The sequence below is a fragment of the Hypanus sabinus genome, chromosome 3, assembly GCF_030144855.1.
Source record: "Hypanus sabinus isolate sHypSab1 chromosome 3, sHypSab1.hap1, whole genome shotgun sequence".
NCBI classification, from domain to species: domain Eukaryota; kingdom Metazoa; phylum Chordata; class Chondrichthyes; order Myliobatiformes; family Dasyatidae; genus Hypanus; species Hypanus sabinus.
In genome coordinates this window covers 37,360,550-37,380,315 of record NC_082708.1, presented here as the reverse complement: position 1 = coordinate 37,380,315, position 19,766 = coordinate 37,360,550, and the positions used below count along the sequence as shown (strand labels likewise).

The following is a 19,766-nucleotide window of genomic DNA, read 5'->3' as shown; positions in this document are numbered from 1 at the left end:
GGAAAAAAAAGGGGGGGGGGAAACTATATCAGGGATGGTGTAAGAAGGGGAGGAGGGGCATTAAGAGAAGTCAATGTTCATGCCAACAGGTTGGAGGCTACTCAGCCGGTATATAAGGTGTAGTTCCTCCAACCTGAGTGTGGCTTCTTCTTGACTGTAGAAGAGGCCATGGATAGACATATCAGAATGAGAATGGGACATGGAACTAAAATGTGTGGCCACTGGGAGATTCTACTTTTTCTGGCGAACAGAGCGCAGGTGTTCAGCGAAACGGTCTCCCAGTCTGTGTCGGGTCTCACCAATATATAAAAGGCCACACCGGGAGCACCGGACGCAGTATACCACACCAGCCGTCTGAAGTGTCGCCTCACCTGGAAGGACTGTCTGGGGCCCTGAATGGTGGTGAGCGAGGAAGTGTAAGGGCAGGTGTAGCACTTGTTCTGTTAATGCCCCTCCTCCCCTTCTTACCCCATCCTTGATATATTTTGTTTTCTCCCCCCCTTTTTTTTCTTTCTCTCTTTCTGCCCATCACTCTGCCTGTTCTCCATCTCCCTCTGGTGCCCCACCCTCTTTCTTTCTCCCTTTCTCCTAGGCCTCTTGTCCCATGATCCTTTCCCTTCTCCAGTTCTGTATCCCTTTTGTCAATCACCTTTCTGGCTCTCAGCTTCACCCCACCCTCTCCAGTCTTCTCTATCATTTCGCATTTTTCCCTCCCCCACCTACTTTCAAATCTCTTACTATCTTTCCTTTCAGTTAGTCCTGACGAAGGGTCTCAGCCCAAAACGTCGACAGTGCTTCTTCCTATAGATGCTGCCTGGCCTGCTGTGTTCCACCAGCATTTTGTGTGTGTTGCTTATGCTTCAATGTATCCCTGTTTTGTACCACTTGAAGCCTTTAAGTTAGTTTGGAGAGAGTAAGGCGGGGAGAAAATCCTTTGATACTACAAAAGTTGCACATATATACTTTAAAAAAAATCCTCAAATGTGTTCTATGTAAAATTAAAATACAGGGATTCCAGTTAATTGGGCCATTCGTTAGTCGTGCAGCTACTTATTTGGGACAACTCTTCAAGAGCAAAAAAACTAATCAAGAAAATAGCCAGGATTCCCTTAGTTTATTTCCAACACCTGGACTTAGAATCTATGTTTCTTCAAGCATGCATTCAACTACTATATGTTCTGAGTTTTTGCCTTACCTCAGCAGGTAACTGAGAGATCTAATGGAATACAGCCATTTATTTCAAGGGGCATGGAGCAGAAAAACAGGAAAGACTTGTTACAAGGCTGTCATGAGACCACATCTTTTAATTCAGTGAAGGTTTACCAGGTTGATCTCAGCAATAGAGGAACTCTTGTGATAAAATGTTTGTACAAATTGGCCTATTCTCCTCTAAATTCGAAAGAATGTGAGCATGCAAGTTTCCTTTGGTCTTGACAGTGTATGTGCTGGGGTGATGCTTCAATCATGGGAGAATTTAGGATCAAAGTGCATAGTATGAGAATAACAGGATGTCTGTTTAAGATTTGAGATGAGGAAGATTTTCTTGTTTTGAAAGGTTGTGAATTATTGAGATTCCATGTTCCAGAAACTCTGGAGGCTGAACCCGTGAATATATTCAAAACAAAGATTAGACTTTTTTAAATCAGTAAGGGAATCGAGGGTTGAATGTGAGGAAACTGGATTTGAGGAGAGCTGGATAGGTCATGATCTTATTGAATAGTGAAGCAAGCTTATTTCTGTTCCTACATTTTGTGGATGGTTCTATATCTTGTGGTATTGCAGTCTTCCCTATTTCTTGCCTTGAAATAAAATGAGGAATAGTTCCCCCCCCCCCCACTAACCTTTCCTCACCTCTTGCAACATAATGGCATTTCATTAATCAGTTCTAAGTGTGCATCCCCCGCCCTTTCCACAACCCATAGATTCTACAATACCTATATTCCAATTAATGTTTGTAGTTGAAATTCTCAACTATTATTGCCCTAACATTTTTGGTCTAATTTGGTACTTCAGTCAGCTTGCGCAACTTCCATTTGATGTTTCTTTTATCATAACATCCCATCACAAAGCTCTGAAACGTTCTGTAATTACTATTGCCACAGTCCATACCTTTCTCATATACAACATGATTCTCATGTGCCAGCCTTGTACTCAAAGATATTTAAGTGCCAATTCTATTGTGTTTCAATAATAGCTAAACTATCATTCTTCCTTATGTCTACCAATGCCTCATTTCCCTTTTCACTGAACACTTTGCATTTATTTATAATAAGTTTCCCTATTAAAGCAGAGATGATCTAAATTATTTATGTCTCAGTGAACACATTTAGAAATGGCCACAGAACCCAAGATTGTTTCACAGCCAGAAGTTTCACCTGCCAAGCAGAGTGACTCCCCTCTGTCAGGATAGATGTTATCCCACTAGAATAAAAAAGTCATATGTCACTAGAGAGCAAAACATTACATATTTAAGTTGAGTTACATCCTATGTTGAATTGGAGTTTGTACCTAAGCGGGGAGGAGTGTTGTGAATTTACTGTTTTGGTAATATTTGAGTTTCAAGGATTCTTTGTTGTTTACATAATGCATTCTGTGTTATATGTAAAAGTACATGAATGGCGTATGTCATCATGACACCATGTCACACATTCATGCCTTGCTTGAGGTAAAAACAAAACTAAGATGTGCATTTCTGGCTCCATGTTTTTCTTTCAATTAGTTTTATGTTTTGAATTTACAAAAACATGTTTCCCATTTGTTAGTTGATATTATGCAAGTATCTGTTGTTTGAATAAACATTTGGTTAATTGAAAATCCTTAAAAATGTGATTACTGGGCACAAATATAGGGGTTTGATTGTTCAATATATTGTAATTGTATGTATAAATGTATTTTTTTTTATCTTTTAATTCCAGTCTGATCCCACTGATAAAGCCATATTCTCAAAAGTGATGATCATTGCCAGTAAGTATTTATACTTGCATGTTTTTTGCAACCCTTTTACTTGAATTGCATACTGTTAATTGGATGTAATGAATATAATGAGAAACTGTAAGATACAACAGCAAGGATGAACAGTACAATTATTGCAGTAGCAAATGTGATTAAAATACGATTTTGTTGTCAGAAAACTTGCCCGATCCAGGAAAAGCCCAAGACTTCATGAAGAAATTTGATCAATTTTTGGAAGAGGATGAACGAATTAGATCTCAACTGGATGTGCTTGTTAGTCCAAACTGTACCTGCAAGCAAGCAGAAGGATGTGTGGTAATTGCAAAATCATGCTATATTAAAGTTCATTGACAGTACATGAAAATGCAATCCTATTGTTTAATATATTTCTTTTTAATTTTTGTACAGCGTGAAATTACCCGAAAATTAAGTAACCCTAAACAACCTACAAACCCATTTTTGGAAATGGTGAAGTTTCTCCTAGAGAGGATAGCACCTGTCCATATAGACACTGAATCCATAAGGTATGAATTTTACAGAAGTAATAGTGAAAAGTCTGATTATTTTGACACTATGATTCTTGAGCACATATTGTGTGTTACATATAATCCAGGATTTATTTTTATTATTTAAGCTGTGATACAAGTTTTAACTTTGAAACCAATTTTTCATAATATGATAAATTTACTGAATGTTGAGCATGAAGTAGCCAAAAAATGTTGAAACATTTAAATGCCTGCTGTATATGTTTGAGAAAGAAGAGGTTAGTGGAATCTGATAGACCATAAATGTCTAAAGAAGCCTTTAAAGGGGCTTGTGTAGTACATGAATTATCAGAATGATTGCTTATGCCAAATATTTTATTTCTTGTCAAACATGCCAGTTAAGTGAGGAGTCAAGGTCTGAGATTTTAAAAAAACTTAGAAGTTCACAGATTGAATTCTGTACCATTGATGTTGACATTTCTTAATTTCTTAATCCATGTCAGACCAAAACATAACTGCTTTAAGTTATACATCTAACTAATAAGATACAGCATCAAAGGAAGACATTTCGCCTTTAGTGATTAGACAAGCTTTTTAGTTAAACTATCCAATTTATTACATTTCTTTCTGTACAGCCCTGTAGATAGTTTAGTTTCTCTTCAATTTTCATCGCTGTTGTAGAATTATTTTCCACCTCTTAAAAGCAAAATATCTCAAATTACAACTTGATACGTTAATTATTTTGCTGTAACTTCGGGTAACTGATCTTACTGCCACTAGAAACAATCTTTCCTTGACTTATTCTTGTGAAAATTTTTCATAGTTCTGAATATTTCTACCAGATATACTACCAGTCTCATCTGCTCTGTAGAGAACAACCCAAGTTGCTTCATAAATATGAAGATCGAGGAGGGTAGTCTTCGACTGCACTGTGATATTAATGACTTGGTAAAATATATAGAAAAATGACAGATTTTAATGCTGAAAAATTTTGGGAGGCTCGGATGTCCATAGTGAACTATGGAATACTAGAATATGCAGAGGAACAGAGAAATCTCAGTAGCACAGATAGATAAGATGACTAAGGAAACGTATGAAATAGTTGACATCATTAGCTGTGGCATAAACAAGGAGGCTTTGATATAAGTATGGTACACATTAAGTTAGGCCATGACTGGAGAATTATGTGCCTTTCTGATTGCCACCTTATGAGTCGTATGTAGTGCACTGAAGAACGTGCAGAGGTGAATCACCATGATTTTGACTCAAATGAACTGGTTAAGCTCAGAGATGACACTCAGTTGGCTGGGTTTGATTTTTCCCTGGAGTTGAGAAGTGTCCTGAGTAGTGTGGGTAGAGTAGATAGTAAACATTTTTTTCCCTGCTAAGATGTCTATTACCAGGAAGTATCAGTTTAAAGTACGGGGTAAACAGTTTGGTGAGGTATTTGACGAACATTTTTTTTCCATCTGAGATTGGTTGAAATCTTGAATGCATTGCCTTAGGGGGTGGTGGAAGAAGGTAGTCTCATAACATTTAAGTATTTAGATGAGCATCTGAAGCACCATGGCATAGAAGGCCATGGGCTAACTGCTGGGAAATAGGATTATTAGAGATAGGTATCTGATGGGTCAACATGGGCAAAGTGGACCTGTTTCATGCTATATAATTCTATAAACAATAGTCTCATAATGCAGACTTCCTATATTTATAAATGCAACTTAACAAAATGCACAAACATTCAGTTGATCTTAATCCTGTTGTTATTTTCCAGGCACATGTGATAACAAATTTTCAAAAGAAAAATTAAAAATTGAGTTTAGTTTTTGCATTTCAGAATGAAGTCCCATAGAAAAGAAACTAGGTGCACTAGTTTTGGCACTTTGGCAGAAATAGCCTAGTACCAAGAATTGAAATGAGTGCTTTAGCCAATTGTTATTCATTGTTGTCGAGAGGCTTGCCTTAGTTGCTTTCTAATTCTGGTTTAAGATGACGCTACCAACAGTTCAAAAGCAAAGGAATTCAATTAAAAACATTATTAATAAATTTTTTGAAAAATAAATTACCGTAAACTATCACCACAACAATGAAGAGGCAAATAAGGGTGAAGCAAACTCAAGAGATGTGCCTGCATGTGCACTTCAAAATCAGAGCACTTTGAGTTTAAGTGGACAACTCGGAGGGGAGAAGACAGGACAGAGGAGTTTCAATGCACAGCTAACTAACTTAGGTGTGAGGGTGGGTCACTCTTAAGTGCCAAGCTGATTTGGAGAGATGGATAATGGCTTCTCCAGCAGTGAAATCTAGGCCCAGAATCATTCGTTGCAGCAAGGCCCAGTTCCTAGTGCAAGGTTCAGATGATCTAAACATTGGCCCAGATTATCTGAGGTTCCTCTCTCCACTACGATGATGGCATGCCTTTCTGGGAAAAAATGAGGAAGGTGCAGGACATATGTATTCCAAAAGCGAAGAAATACTCTAATAGTAAAATAGTACAACCATGGCTGACAAGGGAAGTTAAAGTTATTGTAAAAAGGGCATACAACAAAGCAAAAATTAGTGGGAAGATAGAGGATTGGGAAATGTTTAAAAATCTACAGAGAGCAACTAAAAGGTCACTTGAAGGAAAAAGATGAAATATGAAAGCAAGCTGGCAAATAATATCAAAGGGGATAGTAAAAGTTTTTCCAACTATGTTAAAGATAAAAGGAAAATGAGAGTGGATATAGAACCACTAGAAAATGAGGCAGGAGAAATAATAATGGGGGACAATGAAATGGCTGATGAACTAAATAAGTATTTTGCATCAGCCTTCACTGTGGAAGATACTAGCAGTGTGCCTGATGTAGTGTGTGAAGGAAGAGAAGTGAGTGCAGTTACTATTGCAAGAGAGAAGGTGCTCAAAAAGCTATAAGACCTACAAGTACATAAGTCACCCCGACCAGATGAACTGCATCCTCGAGTTCTGAAAGAGGTAGTGTTAGAGATTGTGGTGGCATTAGAAATGATCTCTCAAAACTCATTGGTGCCAGAATACTGGAAAATTGCAAATGTTTTTCCACTCTTTAAGAAAGGAAGGTGGCAGAAAGGAAATTATAGACCAGTTACCCTGACCTCTGGTTGGGAAGATGTTAGAATCAATTGTTAAGGATGAGGTGATGGAGTACTTGGTGAGACAGGATAAGATAGGATGAAGTCAGTATGGTTTATTAAGGGAAAATCTTGCTTGGTGATCCTGTTGGAATTCTTTGAGATTACAAGTAGGATAGATAAAAGGGATGCAGTTGATGTTTTATATTTGGAATGCAGAAGGCCTTTGACAAGGTGCCACACATGAGGCTGCTTACCAAGTTAAGAGCCCGTGGTATTACAGGAAAGTTACTAACATGATTAGAGCATTGACTGATCGGAAGCAGGCAGCAAGTGGGAATAAAAGGATCCTTTCCTGGTTGGCTGCCAGTGACTAGTGGTGTTCCACAGGGGTCAGTGTTGGGACCACTTATTTTTATGCTGTATATAAATGATTTAGATGATGAAATAGATGGCTTTGTTGCCAAGTTTGCAGATGATATGAAAATTGGTGTTGGGGCAGGTAATGTTGAGGAAATAGGTAGGATGCAGAAGAACTTAGACAGATTAAGAGAATGGTCAAGAAAGTGGCAAATGAAATACAATGTTGGAAAATGCACGGTCATGCACTTTGGTAGTAGAAATAAACGTGTGGACTATTTTCTAAACGGTGAAAATGCAAGAATCTGAGATGCAAAGGGACTTCAGAGTCCATTTGCAGAATATCCTCAAGATTAATTTGCAGGTTGAGTCCGTGGTGAGGAAGACAAATGCAATGTTAGCATTCATTTCAAGAGGTCTAGAATACAAGAGCAAGAATGTGATGCTGAGGCTTTATAAGGCACAGGTGAGATCTCACTTTGAGTATTGTGTACAGTTTTGGGCTCCTCATCTTAGAAGAGATATGCTGGCATTGGAGAGAGTCCAGAGGAGGTTCACAAGGATGATTCCAGGAATGAAAGGGTTATCATAAGAGGAACGCTTGATGCCTCTAGGTCTGCAGGCGCTGGAATTTAGAAGGGTGTGGTGGGGGGGGGGGGGAGATCTCATTGAAAGCTTTCAAATGTTGAAAGGCCAAGACAGAGTAGATGTGGAAAGGATGTTTCCCATGGTGGGAGAGTCTAGGATAAAAGGGCACAGCCTCAGCACAGAGAGGTGTCCATTCAAAACATATGTGGAGGAATTTCTTTAGCCAGATGGTGGTGAATTTGTGGAATTTGTTGCCACATGCAGCTGTGAAGGCCAGGTTGTTGAGTGTATTTAAGGCAGAGATTGATAGGTTCTTGATTGGATATGGCTGAGGTGGAGAAAAAAAAATGGTCAGCCATGATGCATGGTGGAGCGGACTCGATTTGCCATATGGCCTAATTCTGCTCTTATTTTCTTGTCGTCTAATGGAGGCGTTGAATATAAGAGCAGGGTGGTAAACCACACTGCCAATTTTAGTACCATCTACAATTGTCTTTATTGCAGACAGAAAATGAAGGAAGCACTCAGCAGGTCAGGCTACATCTGTGGCATAGGCATGGTTAATATTTTGGTTCAAAGACTTTTCATCAGAAGTACGTCCATTTGAGTCTGATAAACAATAGAATAGAAGCTGCTCTTGAGCTTGATTGTACATGCTTTCAGGCTTTTGTATATTTGACCTAATGGGCCAGGGAATATTTCTTTGGTGAGTTTTCTTGGCTGTGACATCAACATTGTTTATTCCAGGTCAGGCTGTTGGTGTTGTTCATATCTTGAAGGCAGAAATAGGTTTATGGCAGTAGCTACTTGTGTTTGCTTAGCAGCAAAGAATTCCTTTTTGAAGCCATTTTACAGTGTGTTCTTTGGGTGGCAGTGTTATTCTTATTTCTCTTGTGACCTCTCTTGCTTGAACTCTGACACAGCTTACTTTTAAGATCTTTGGCTTGAGATTCATGTAGTATTTCATTTCATCCTCGTCTGCTGCTGCTTATTTTGCCTCATTTGAAACTTGACAATCTCTTTTTGAAGATGCCATAATTTCTTTCTACACGTCATTCATTGTTTCATGGGTTACAGAGCACCAAGAGGTGCTGATTTAAGCTGTGATTATCTTGATACTGTTCTTCCTCCCCATTTTTAGAACGGTTGATTGTGGCTATATTTCAGCTTTGAAGTAACATCTTCATTATGGCCTACAGAAAGTAAGTCTTGAACATATCAATAACACCCTGGTCTAATCACTGTAATAATGAAGTAGTGTTGGGGAGCATGCATGCTTCTCCACCATTATCGGCCATGTCATCAATAGTAAATGGATCCAGAGGCACAGATGTTGTCCAGGGTTATCCTTTGCAGTAATATTGTTTGGTGTGTGGGGAGAGAAACTAATATCATCTTGAAAGGGCACAACACACCATCCCTGCAGAGCCCCCTTTTTTCTCTAAATGGTAGAATATGAGAGGCTTAAATTAACAGGTACTCTCAACATTATCTCCAAGGGGAGAAGTAAGATGATTTTTGGCTGCATTGAAGCCCGAAGCAGTTTTCTCATCATATGAAATGAACAGTCTTTAAGGTATCTTCTTCTAAAGGAGCCCTATCTCATCACCGTTAAGCACTTCTTTGGGAGTGAATCTTCCCTCTGATTCATTTCAGCTCCTTGGGGTAACTTTCTACTGTCAACAGTGACTATACTTCATTAGGAGTATAGAAGAAATTAGAAGAAATTCAGTATGTCAACAAATACATTCAAAAACTTCTATAGATGTACCGTGGAGAGCATTCTGACAGGCTGCATCACTGTCTGGTATGGTGGGGGTGGAAGGGGCTACTGCACAGGACCGAAAGAAGCTGCAGACGGTTGTAAATTTAGTCGGCTCCATCTTGGGTACTAGCCTACAAAGTACCCAGGACACCTTCAAGGAGCAGTGTCTCAGAAAGACAGCGTCCATTATTAATGGCAGCACCCAGGGCATGCCCCTTTCTCACTGGTACCATCAAGTAGGAGGTACAAAAACCTGAAGGCACACACTCAGCAATTCAGGAACAGCTTTTTCCCCTCTGCCATCTGATTCCTAAATGGGTATTGAACCCGTGAACACTAACTCACTTTTTTAATGATAGGCTGAAGGGAAATGGGCTAGCGGGAAGGTGGAGAATTGTGGGAAATAAAAGAGAAAGAAAGGTAGGGCTTGGGAGGGAGATTATAGTGAAGGGAGAAAAAGAGAGAGAAACAGACTAAAATTATAGATAGGGATGGGGTAAGGGGGGAGCAGGGGTATCAACGGAGGTCTGTGAGTTGAATGTTCATGCCGGCAGGTAGGAGGCTACCTAGGCGGGAGATGAGGTATTGCTCCATCGACCTGTGTGTGGCCTCACCTTGACGGTAGAGGAGGCCATGGACAGACATATTGGAGTGGGAGTGGTCACTCACCCTTAACGATTTTTCCTTTGGCTCCTCCCACTTCCTCCAAACTAAAGGTGTAGCCATGGGCACCCGCATGGGTCCTAGCTACACCTGCCTTTTTGTTGGCCATGTGGAGGATTCTATGTTTCAAGCCTACACCGGTATCTGTCCTCCTCTTTCCTTACGTTATATCGACGACTGCATCGGCGCTGCTTCCTGCACACATGCTGAGCTCATCAACTTCATTAACTTCGCCTCCCAACTTTTTCACCCCACCCTCAAATTCACCTGGTCTATTTCCGACACCTCCCTCCCCTTTCTAGATCTTTCTGTTTCTATCTCTGGAGATAGCCTATCCACCGATGTCTGCTACAAACCTACAGACTCTCACAGCTACCTAGACTATTCTTCCTCCCACCCTGTCTCCTGCAAAAATGCTATCCCTTTCTCAATTCCTCCACCTCCGCTGCATCTGCTCTCAGGATGAGGCCTTTCATTCTTGGACAAAGGAAATGTCTTCCTTTTTTAAAGAAAGGGGCTTCCTTTCATCCACTATCAGCTCTGCCCTCCATCGCGTCTCCCGTATTTCACGCACCTCTACCCTCACCCCATGCCTCCCGCCAGCCCACCAGGGATAGAGTCCCCCTGGTCCTCACATCACCCAACCAGCCTACAGATCCAGCGTATAATCCTCCATAACTTCCGCCACCTCCTACGGGATCCCACCACCAGACACATCTTCCCCTCCTCCCCCCTCCCCCCCCCCCCCCCTCACTCTCGGCTTTCCGCAGGGATCGCTCCCTACAGGACTCCCTTGCCTATTCATCCCCCTCATCCCTCCCCACCAACCACCCTCCAGGCACTTATCCCTGCAAACGGATAGCACAGGTGCTAGGAAAGGTGCTACACCTGCCCCCACACTTCTTCCCTCACCACCATCCTGGGCCCCAGACAGTCCTTTCAGGTGAGGCACCACTTCACCTGCGAGTCAACTGGGGTGATATACTGTATCTGGTGCTCCCGATGTGGCCATTTATACATTGGGGAGACCCACCACAGACCAGACTGGGAGACCATTTCACCGAACAACGGCACAGTCCTCTGGCTGTGGCGGGATCTCCCTGTGGCCACACACTTCAATTCCACAGACCACTCCCACTCCAATATGTCTGTCCATGGCCTCCTCTACCGTCAAGATAAGGCCACGCAGGTTGATGGAGCAATACCTTATCTCCCGCCTAGGTAGCCTCCTACCTGCTGGCATGAACATTCAACTCACAGACCTCCGTTGATACCCCTGCCCCCCCTTTACCCCATCCCTATCTATAATTTTAGTCTGGTTCTCTTTCTCTTTTTTCCCCCCTCACTATAATCTCCCCCCCCAGCCCTACCTTTCTTTCTCTTTTATTTCCCACAATTCTCCACCTTCCCCCTAGCCCATTTCCCTTCAGCCTATCACGTCCCAGCTCTCTACTTCATCCCTCCCCCCACTTCTTATCCCCCCTCGACCATTTCATGTTACTTCACTCCTGATGAAGGGTTTCGGCCTGAAACTACCTCCTCCCATAGATGCTGTCTGGCCTGCTGAGTTCTGCCAGCATTTTGTTTTTATTTATTTCCAGCATCTGCAGATTTACTCGTGCTCACTTTTTTAATATATGTTCCTGCTTTTTTGCACGTTTTTAACCTATTCAATATATGTATGCTGTAATTGATTTACTTATTTATTATTTTATTTATTTTTCTTCTATATTATGTATTGCATTGAACTGCTGCGGCTAAGTTAACAAATTTCACGACACATAGTGATTCTGATTCACAGTATTTGCACTTCAGAATTTCAAACTAAACAGGACTGTAGTTGAACATGTTGGTACTTTCAAAACTCCATCAATTTCTTCACCATTTTTAAAATACTTGCTCTTAAACCTTCTTTTCCCTAGATAATTATCAAGTTTAGATCTGCTCTCTTTTGGAGACTAGGATTTTTTTTCATTATTGTTAAGTGTTTTTCACTGTATAATTTAATGAATAACCAGTCTCCACCATGAGTTCATATTTTTTTCACTTTTTATTATATTGATATTTGTAAAAAATTATATAGCTTGCCATGATTTCAAGAGGGTTGCAATGTTTTAAGCTGCTGAAATAGTTGAAGCATTCTTGTAGCCATAATAACGAGCAGAACACAGTGGTATGAGAGGAAGTGCCAGATGCACTCCCATACAGTCAATGGCATTATAGAGAAGAGTCTGAATTCATACTGGAAATTACTGTAGATGTTCAGCTGGCAATAGTAATCTCCTCCAACTTTCACATGCAAATGCATTGTATACTATAGGTTGTTTCCGCAATACAACTACAAACCTTTTGGTTGCAGCTGGAGTCAGGAATTTATGCTCTGAAGGCAACTGCAGCCTCTTCTGCTATTGTGCAACTTTCTATAATGTGATGCTTTTTAATGACTGTAAATATAACTTTATAGAAGAACCTTTTGTACACTGAAGTTTGCAGTGTGAGAACTTAATGTGTGGTCTCAATCTTTTTTTAAAATAGTCATTAAATTATTTGTTGCAGTGTTTTTACAAAATGGTTCGTATCTTGTTTTTAACAGTGCATTAATCAAACAAATTAATAAATCCATTGATGGTACAGCTGATGATGAAGAAGAAGGTGTGCCAACTGATGAAGCAATTCGAGCAGGCCTTGAATTGCTTAAGGTAAATGCTTGAAGTGCCAGAACTTAGTTATTGATAATTTGACACAATATTTTCAATAATATTTTTGAAATATTTTAGTGCTTCCTTTTAACTCTTTCTATATTTCTGTAAGAAGAGTCCTTCAAGGTCAGATTGCACTAAAGTCTGAGAACATTATCATTAAGTAATTTAGTGGGATGTGGCATTGTGTCACAGAATATTATTTTCTGTATTACTCTTTGAAAGTTCATAACTGGTTGCAAAATGGTCCTTGATGCTCATAGATTGTGATAGAAATTATATAAATGCAGTGCTGTACAAGTTATATGTGGATTAATATGGGAGGGAACATACCAAGATGATTATAAGAAGTTGTATCTCATTGGCAAAGGAGTCATTTTAATTCTAATATTTGATCAGTGCATTTGTGTACATTAACACCTGTATTTAGGAAAGCTATCACTTTGAAATGTATCAGCTTTTACTTTAATCGCTTGCATCAGAATGCACTAAAAATTCTCCTTGGCAATACTCAGAAGGGCCAGAGTATCATTCTGTAGTTTGATTTCCACACCTTTTCTGTTTGTTGTCTATCTTTTAAAAAAGAGAACAATTGTTGGAAGACTGCATTTTTGTACACTTTTTTCTGAAATAAAGCAGCCTGTCTGCATTGAAGTTGTCTGAAAAGTTCATATCTGAAGCCCAGATATTTTCAGAGAAAGATTTATTTTAAAATATAATAGAAAGCAGTGATTTTTAAGATTATAGGTCTAAAGGTCTTTCGGTGTGCATGTCTGGCTAATTCTTCTGAGTCTTTGATTGTAAAGGATACCTTAATTTAACTGCCTGAATATGAGACTTTGATGGATTTCTAATATATTTGCATTCATTTTTGTTTTATCCTGATTAAAAATTGGTTGAGAAAATGTTAACACAGGTTTTAATGAGGAGTATTGTAAAGCACCTTAACAGTGGATTCCTGGAAAAGTGAGAGAGATCTTCAGATCCCAGCTAGACATCAATATGGCAATAATAATAAATGAAATTTTGAAGTTTAGGTCAGAAACAGAATCAGATTTATTAACACTGACATATAATATGAAATTTGTTTTGTTGCAGCAGTACAGTGCAAACAGAGACCTAAAACTCTAAATTACAAAAATAAATGGTGCAAAAAGAAACAATAATGAAGTTGTGTTCATGGGTTCATGGACCATTCTGATGGCGCATGGGAAGATGTTCCTCAGTCATTAGCGGTGCGACGTTAGGCTGCTGTACCTCCTCCCTGAGAGTAGTAATGAAAAGAAGGTATATCCCAGACAATGAGTGTCCTTAGTGATAGTCCTTTGTGAGGCAGTGTTTCTTGAAGATGTCCTCGATGATGGGAGGATTGTACTCATGGAACTGAGTCTATTCTGAAACATATTCAATTCATTTCGTAAAATTTTGATCAATTTAAGTAAAAGGATTTCAAAATAAATTTAAGTAAAAGTAAATTTCAAAACCACAGTAATTGCAAATGCAGTAAAATTATGACGATCTATCACCCGTGGCATTTCGTTTTTGGTGCTGGACCAACAAATTTTTCAGACTATTGGATGTTATTTCAATTATACCTGTATGGCAGGTAGATGGGAATCTGGGGAAAGACTAAGAGAGAAGCACTGCAAAGACAAAAGCAGATGTTAGAGAAGAGAAAAGTCAGACTGGAGTACAGTAAAGTCAAATGCAAAGGACACAAAGGTCATTAAATTCTAAAAAGACAATGAGTTTAAGAGCACTTTATCTAAATGTCCATTGCACTCGAAGCAAAGTTGATGATCCTGTGCCACAAAACAGTACAAAGGGTATGATTCAGTGGCCGTTACAGAAAAGTGATTAAGGGTGAGAATATTCGGGAATTAAATGTCCAAGGGTTTCAGCTAATACAGGATAGGCAGAAAGGTATGGGAAGTGAGATAGCGTGCTTAATTAAGGCTGAAATCAGGATGAACGATAGAGATGATGTAAGATCTTAGAAGCAGAGCGTTGAGTCCATCTGGGTAGAAATTAGGAATAGTAAGGGAAAAAAAAGTGGGAGGTTTCTATAAGTTATTAAATAATAGCATTACAGTGGTACGAGCAATAAACCAGAAAATATCTGATGCACATAAGAATGGAAAGGCAGTTGTCATGGACTTGAACTTGCAGATAGACTGGGTGAATCAAGTTAATTGAGGCAGTCTTGAGGAGGACATACCTGTGGTAGCTTCCTTGAACAGCATGTCAGTAAACTTGCAAGGGAAAATGCAATATTTGATCTAGTCCTGTGTAATTGCACAGTAAAATTAACCATCTTGTAGTTGGGGATCCTCTTGGAAGGAGTGATTACAGTATGATTGAGTTTCTCATATAAATGGAAGGTGCAATAATTTGACCTAAAACCAGTGCATTATGCTTAAACAAGGGAGATTATAATGGGATGAGGGAGGAGCTGGCTCGTGTAGACTGGGAACACGGGCTATATAGTGGGACAGTTGTGGAACAGTGGAAGACTTTCAAAGAAATTTTTCAAGGTGCCTAACAAAAGTATATCCAGTTAAAAGCAAGGACAGGAAGTGTGTGGAGATCCAACCTTGGATAACTAAGGAAATAAAGAAGGGACTTAAACTAAAAGCTCATGCATATAAAGTTCCCAAGAGTCGTGGGAAATTTTGAAAAGGCGACAAAGAACCACTAAATTGGCAATAAGGAAAGCAAAAATAGATTATGAAAGTAAAGTAGCACAAGACATAAAACATAGTGAAAGGTTTTATATGCGAAAGGTTTTAAAGCGAAAGGGTGGCTAAAGTGAATGCAGGTCTCCTAGAAGACAAAAAGTGGGAATTAATATTGGGCATTATACCAAATGACTATTTTGTGTTGACCATCATGGTGAATGACACATTCAGCATGCCAGAGAGACATGTTATGGATGCATTGGGAGGCAAAGACTTCAGTACAATCACTGTCATTGAATAGGTGGTGATGCTAGGTAGCAAACTAGTGGCTTAAAGGTAGGCAAGTGCCCAGGAGAAGTGTTAAAAAGTGTATAGCACAACAAACTAACTAAAGCCTAAATTATCATCATGAAATAGAAATCACTAATAAACTACACACACTACAGTACATAGCAGGTCACAAATATTTCCACAAAGATTTCAGGGTTCATGATTCCTAGTCACCAGTTGATCATTGCTGTTGTCAGGGGGAAGCTCCAAATTCTGACTCGCTCATGAAGGGCCCCTGGGACCTAGACAGTGATTGCTATTTCCAGGTCTTGGTCAAAGTCCAACGAAACCGGGAGAGGCAGCCCAATATATTCACAAGCTTCACAATGCAGAGTAACCAGGAAACAGACAAACTCTTGATCTTTTGTCTCAATGCAGCCTGTTTTTATTTCAAACATATACTGAGTCCATTAACACAGTCCTCATACATCAATTAGACATTGTAGTGGAACTTAAGAACAGAGAGCTCATGCTGAAACTGCAGGATACTGGTGAGTCTGAACCTGTATTATGACCTCCTTACTTGAGGAAAGATATACTGGTTTTGGAGGCAGTGCAGAGGAGGTTCACCAGGGAATTAGCCTATGGAGAGAGCTTGTGTCACCTGGGCCAGAAAACAGCCTGTGACCAATCCACATTTGCTAGATGCTTTCTGATACCATCAAGACTGGCTTTTCTCCAATTTTGAATCTCAACCTGCAGGCAAGACCACTCTTTGCATATTTACTTTGAGACTAATGGCATTGTGATCACTAGATACAAAGCATTCCCCTATGCAAACTTATGTCATCTGCCTTGTCTTATTCCCTAATAGCAGATCAAGTATAGCACCCTCTGTTGTTGGCACTTCTATGTACTGATAAGGAAACTTTTCAGAACACATCTGACAAATTCTATTCCATCTAGTCTTTTTACAGTATGGAGTCCCAGTCCATACGTGGGAAGGTAAAATCACCTACTATAAACAACCTCATGTTTCTTGCAACAGTCTGCCATTTCGCTTCAAATTTATTCCTCCAAATCCCTTGGACTGTTGGGTGGTCTGTACTATAGCCCCGTTAATATGGTTGTCCTTTTCTTACTTCTCAGTTCACCCATAATGCCTCACTAGACAAGTTCTCCAGTCTGTCCGGACTGAGTACTGCCATGACATTTTTCTAACAAGTAAGGCCACCCTTCTCCTTTAATCCCTCCTGTTCTGTCATGTCTAAAACACCAGAACCCCAGAATATTCAGCTGCCGTTCCTGCCCCTCCTGCAACCAAGTCTCGTTAATGGTTAGCATACATAGTTCTAGGTTCTGATCCATGCCCTGAGCTTATCTGCCTTTCCTCTGATACTTCTTGCATTGAAATATGTGCAGTTCAGGACATTAGATACACCATGCTCAACCTTTTGATTCCTGACTTTCTCAGAGGGCTTAACAAAATGTCTCCAGAACCTTTACACTAACTGTTCTTGCACTCAGGTTCCCATTTCACGCAGTTCTAGCTTAAACCCTACCGTGTAGCACAAGCAAACACTCCCACCAGGATATTGGTCCCCTTCCAATTCCGGTGCAAGCTGTCTCTTCTATACAAGTTCCACCTTTCCTGGAAGAGAGCCTAATGATACAAAAATCTTATGCCCTCTCTCCACCAACTCCTTAGCCACATGTTAAACTGTATAATCTTCGTATTTCTGGCCTCACTAGCATGTGGCATGGGCTGCAGTCTCAAGATCACAACCCTGGAGGGCCTGCCCTTTAACTTATCAAACTAACTCCGTGAACTCCCTTTGCAGAAGCTTGTCACTATTTCTTCCCATGTACCTACGTGGACCACAACCTCTGGCTCATCATCATAGCTTGTCACACCAGACAGCCAGCCACTCTAGTGTTGTTTGGTTGATATTGAGCAGGTCAGTGTCAGATGAGAGTGGGTGATTGTGCAGAACATGTTTGGTGTTCTGCACCCTTTCACCACACTCACAGGATTCGCTGGTCTTTAAACCCCACTTCACCATATTGTCCCCCGTCCCACAAACTCCCACTCTCGCACCACTTCCATCTGTCTAGCATCGTCCCATCTGGCAACATTTCTGTGCAGTCTTGCACTGTATTGTTTGGTGGGGTGATGGCTTCTGTTTGTTGCTAGAGGTCAATCCTGTATGTTTGGGGGGATGCTCTGTGCGGTAGTTCCTTTACTGCAGCAAAGCTTTTCCTTGATTTTAGGTGGTTGGAAACTGGCCCATGATAATGTAGTGGGTGCCGTGGATTCGAGTTCTGTTTGTCTTTTTCAATTTTTGTTGTTGTGTGTCTTCAGATCTCTGGGGGAGCAATGCCTGCAAGTCTGTAAATGATGTTAGTGGGTGTGGGGCACAGTGTACCCGTGATTATTCGGCAGGTTTCATTAAGCAACGGGTCTATTTTCTTCGCATGGGCTGATTTGCCTCATACAGGCGCGCAGTATTCTGCAGGTGCATAGCTGAGTGCTAGGGCAGTTGATCTGAGTGTGTGAGCATTAGCTCCCTATTTCATGCTTGCTAATTTTTTTCAAGAGAGAATTGCAAGAGCCAACTTCCCCTCAAGAGTTTTTGGAATGTGGGTGGCAAATGTGAGCACCCTATCCAGTGTCACGCCCAGGTAAATTGGGGTCAAATGGTGTTTGAGATCCTTCCCACATCAGAAAATCTTGAGTTTCCGAGCTGCTTCTCGATTCCTCAGGTGGAATGCACACACTTGAGTTTTTGAAGGATTTGGGTTCAGACACCATTTTTCATAATACTGCTTCATTGCTTTGAGGATTGCTGTAAGTTGTACTTCAGCTTCTTAGAAGAAGTTAGCTTGTATTGCTATGCATAGGTTGTCTGCATAGATAAACCTGCGTGTGTTAGGAAAGGTTGGTTGGTCGTTTGTGTAAACATTAAATAGTAGAGGTGCCAGGACTGATCTCTGTGGTCCATTCTTTTGTGAATGCCACCTACTGTTAATTCCATTCATTTCTACATAAAATCTACGATTGGTTTCATTCTTTAGCATTTTAGATAATTTCAGTAGAAGGCCTCTGTGATTCACAGTGTTGTATGCTGCTGTTAAGTCAATGAATACTGCCCCTGTAATTAGTCACATTTCAAAGCCATCCTCAATATACTGGCAACACACACAAAATGCTGGTGGAACACAGCAGGCCAGGCAGCATCTATAAGGAGAAGCACTGTTGACGTTTCGGGTCAAGACTCTTCATCAGTATATTAGTTTAGGTTCCGGACTTGACCGCAGCAAGAGTGGCCTGGCCTGAATCCAGCTTGGTCTGGTGTTAGAAGATCTTCGACTAAGGGGGATATTCTTTTCAGTATGAGTCTCTCGTAGAGTTTATAGAGGGTGCAGAGCAAGGAAATCAGTCTGTAATTTTTAGGAATGTTGGGGTCTTTATTGAGTTTTAGGAGAGCAACAACTTCGGCTCTTCACTTTTTAGGTATTTTTAATGATCTTAGGCAACAGTTAAGAAGGGACAGAAGCCAGTGGAGTGCTTTAGGTCCAAGATGTTTAAGGAATTCATTCAAAATCTCATCTATGCCAGCAGCTTTGTTGGATTTTAGCTATGATACTTCATCCTTTAATTTTTCTAAGGTGAAAGGTGGGAAGTTGTTATTCCCTTTTGAGAGAGCTGACTCCATCTCTGATAACACACACAAAATGCTGGTGGAACACAGCAGGCCAGGCAGCATCGATAAGGAGAAGGACTTTGCTTTTGTCTCCATTCCTTGTTATTTGGTCGACCAATTAGTATTAGTTGGTGGGCAAACTGATTGAGTGTAACAGCAGCAATTCTCTGTGGTTGTCTATTGTCTTGAGTTGAGTTTCCCAACAGTTGTCCGTGCCTTCTTACTGTTCTTGGTCATGTCTGTGTTTTCTATAAGTTCTTGCCAACGCTGTTGTCTCTCTTGGCTCATTAGGGACAGAACTGACTCTCCCATTTCAATTGTGTCTTGACCAAACGGGTCTTGGTCATATAAGTTGACATACTCATCATAACTTTGCTTGACATCACTAGTCAATCCCTGAATATATTTGGTTCTGCAGGCTGTAGGTATATTCTGCTGTGCTGTTTTCCAGATTAGACAAATTCATCATAATGATCAAGTTCTGGTGGTATGGTATTGATAAGTTGATCAGT

At 40.4% G+C, this 19,766-nt stretch overlaps 1 protein-coding gene across 3 annotated transcripts in view; it reads left to right on the top strand.

Annotated features, from left to right (window-relative positions):
- Positions 1 to 19,766, top strand: part of LOC132391212 (sister chromatid cohesion protein PDS5 homolog B-like) — a 278,188-nt gene that overhangs the window by 175,619 nt on the left and 82,803 nt on the right. For all 3 annotated transcript variants that reach the window (XR_009511122.1, XM_059964116.1, XM_059964115.1), the window contains 4 exons: positions 2,916 to 2,964; positions 3,128 to 3,267; positions 3,361 to 3,476; positions 12,497 to 12,602. Coding sequence is in view for 2 of the 3 variants with exons in the window: in XM_059964116.1 (XP_059820099.1) it covers positions 2,916 to 2,964; positions 3,128 to 3,267; positions 3,361 to 3,476; positions 12,497 to 12,602 (411 nt within the window). In the remaining variant the exon portion in view is untranslated. The remainder of the gene's footprint in view (positions 1 to 2,915; positions 2,965 to 3,127; positions 3,268 to 3,360; positions 3,477 to 12,496; positions 12,603 to 19,766) is intronic.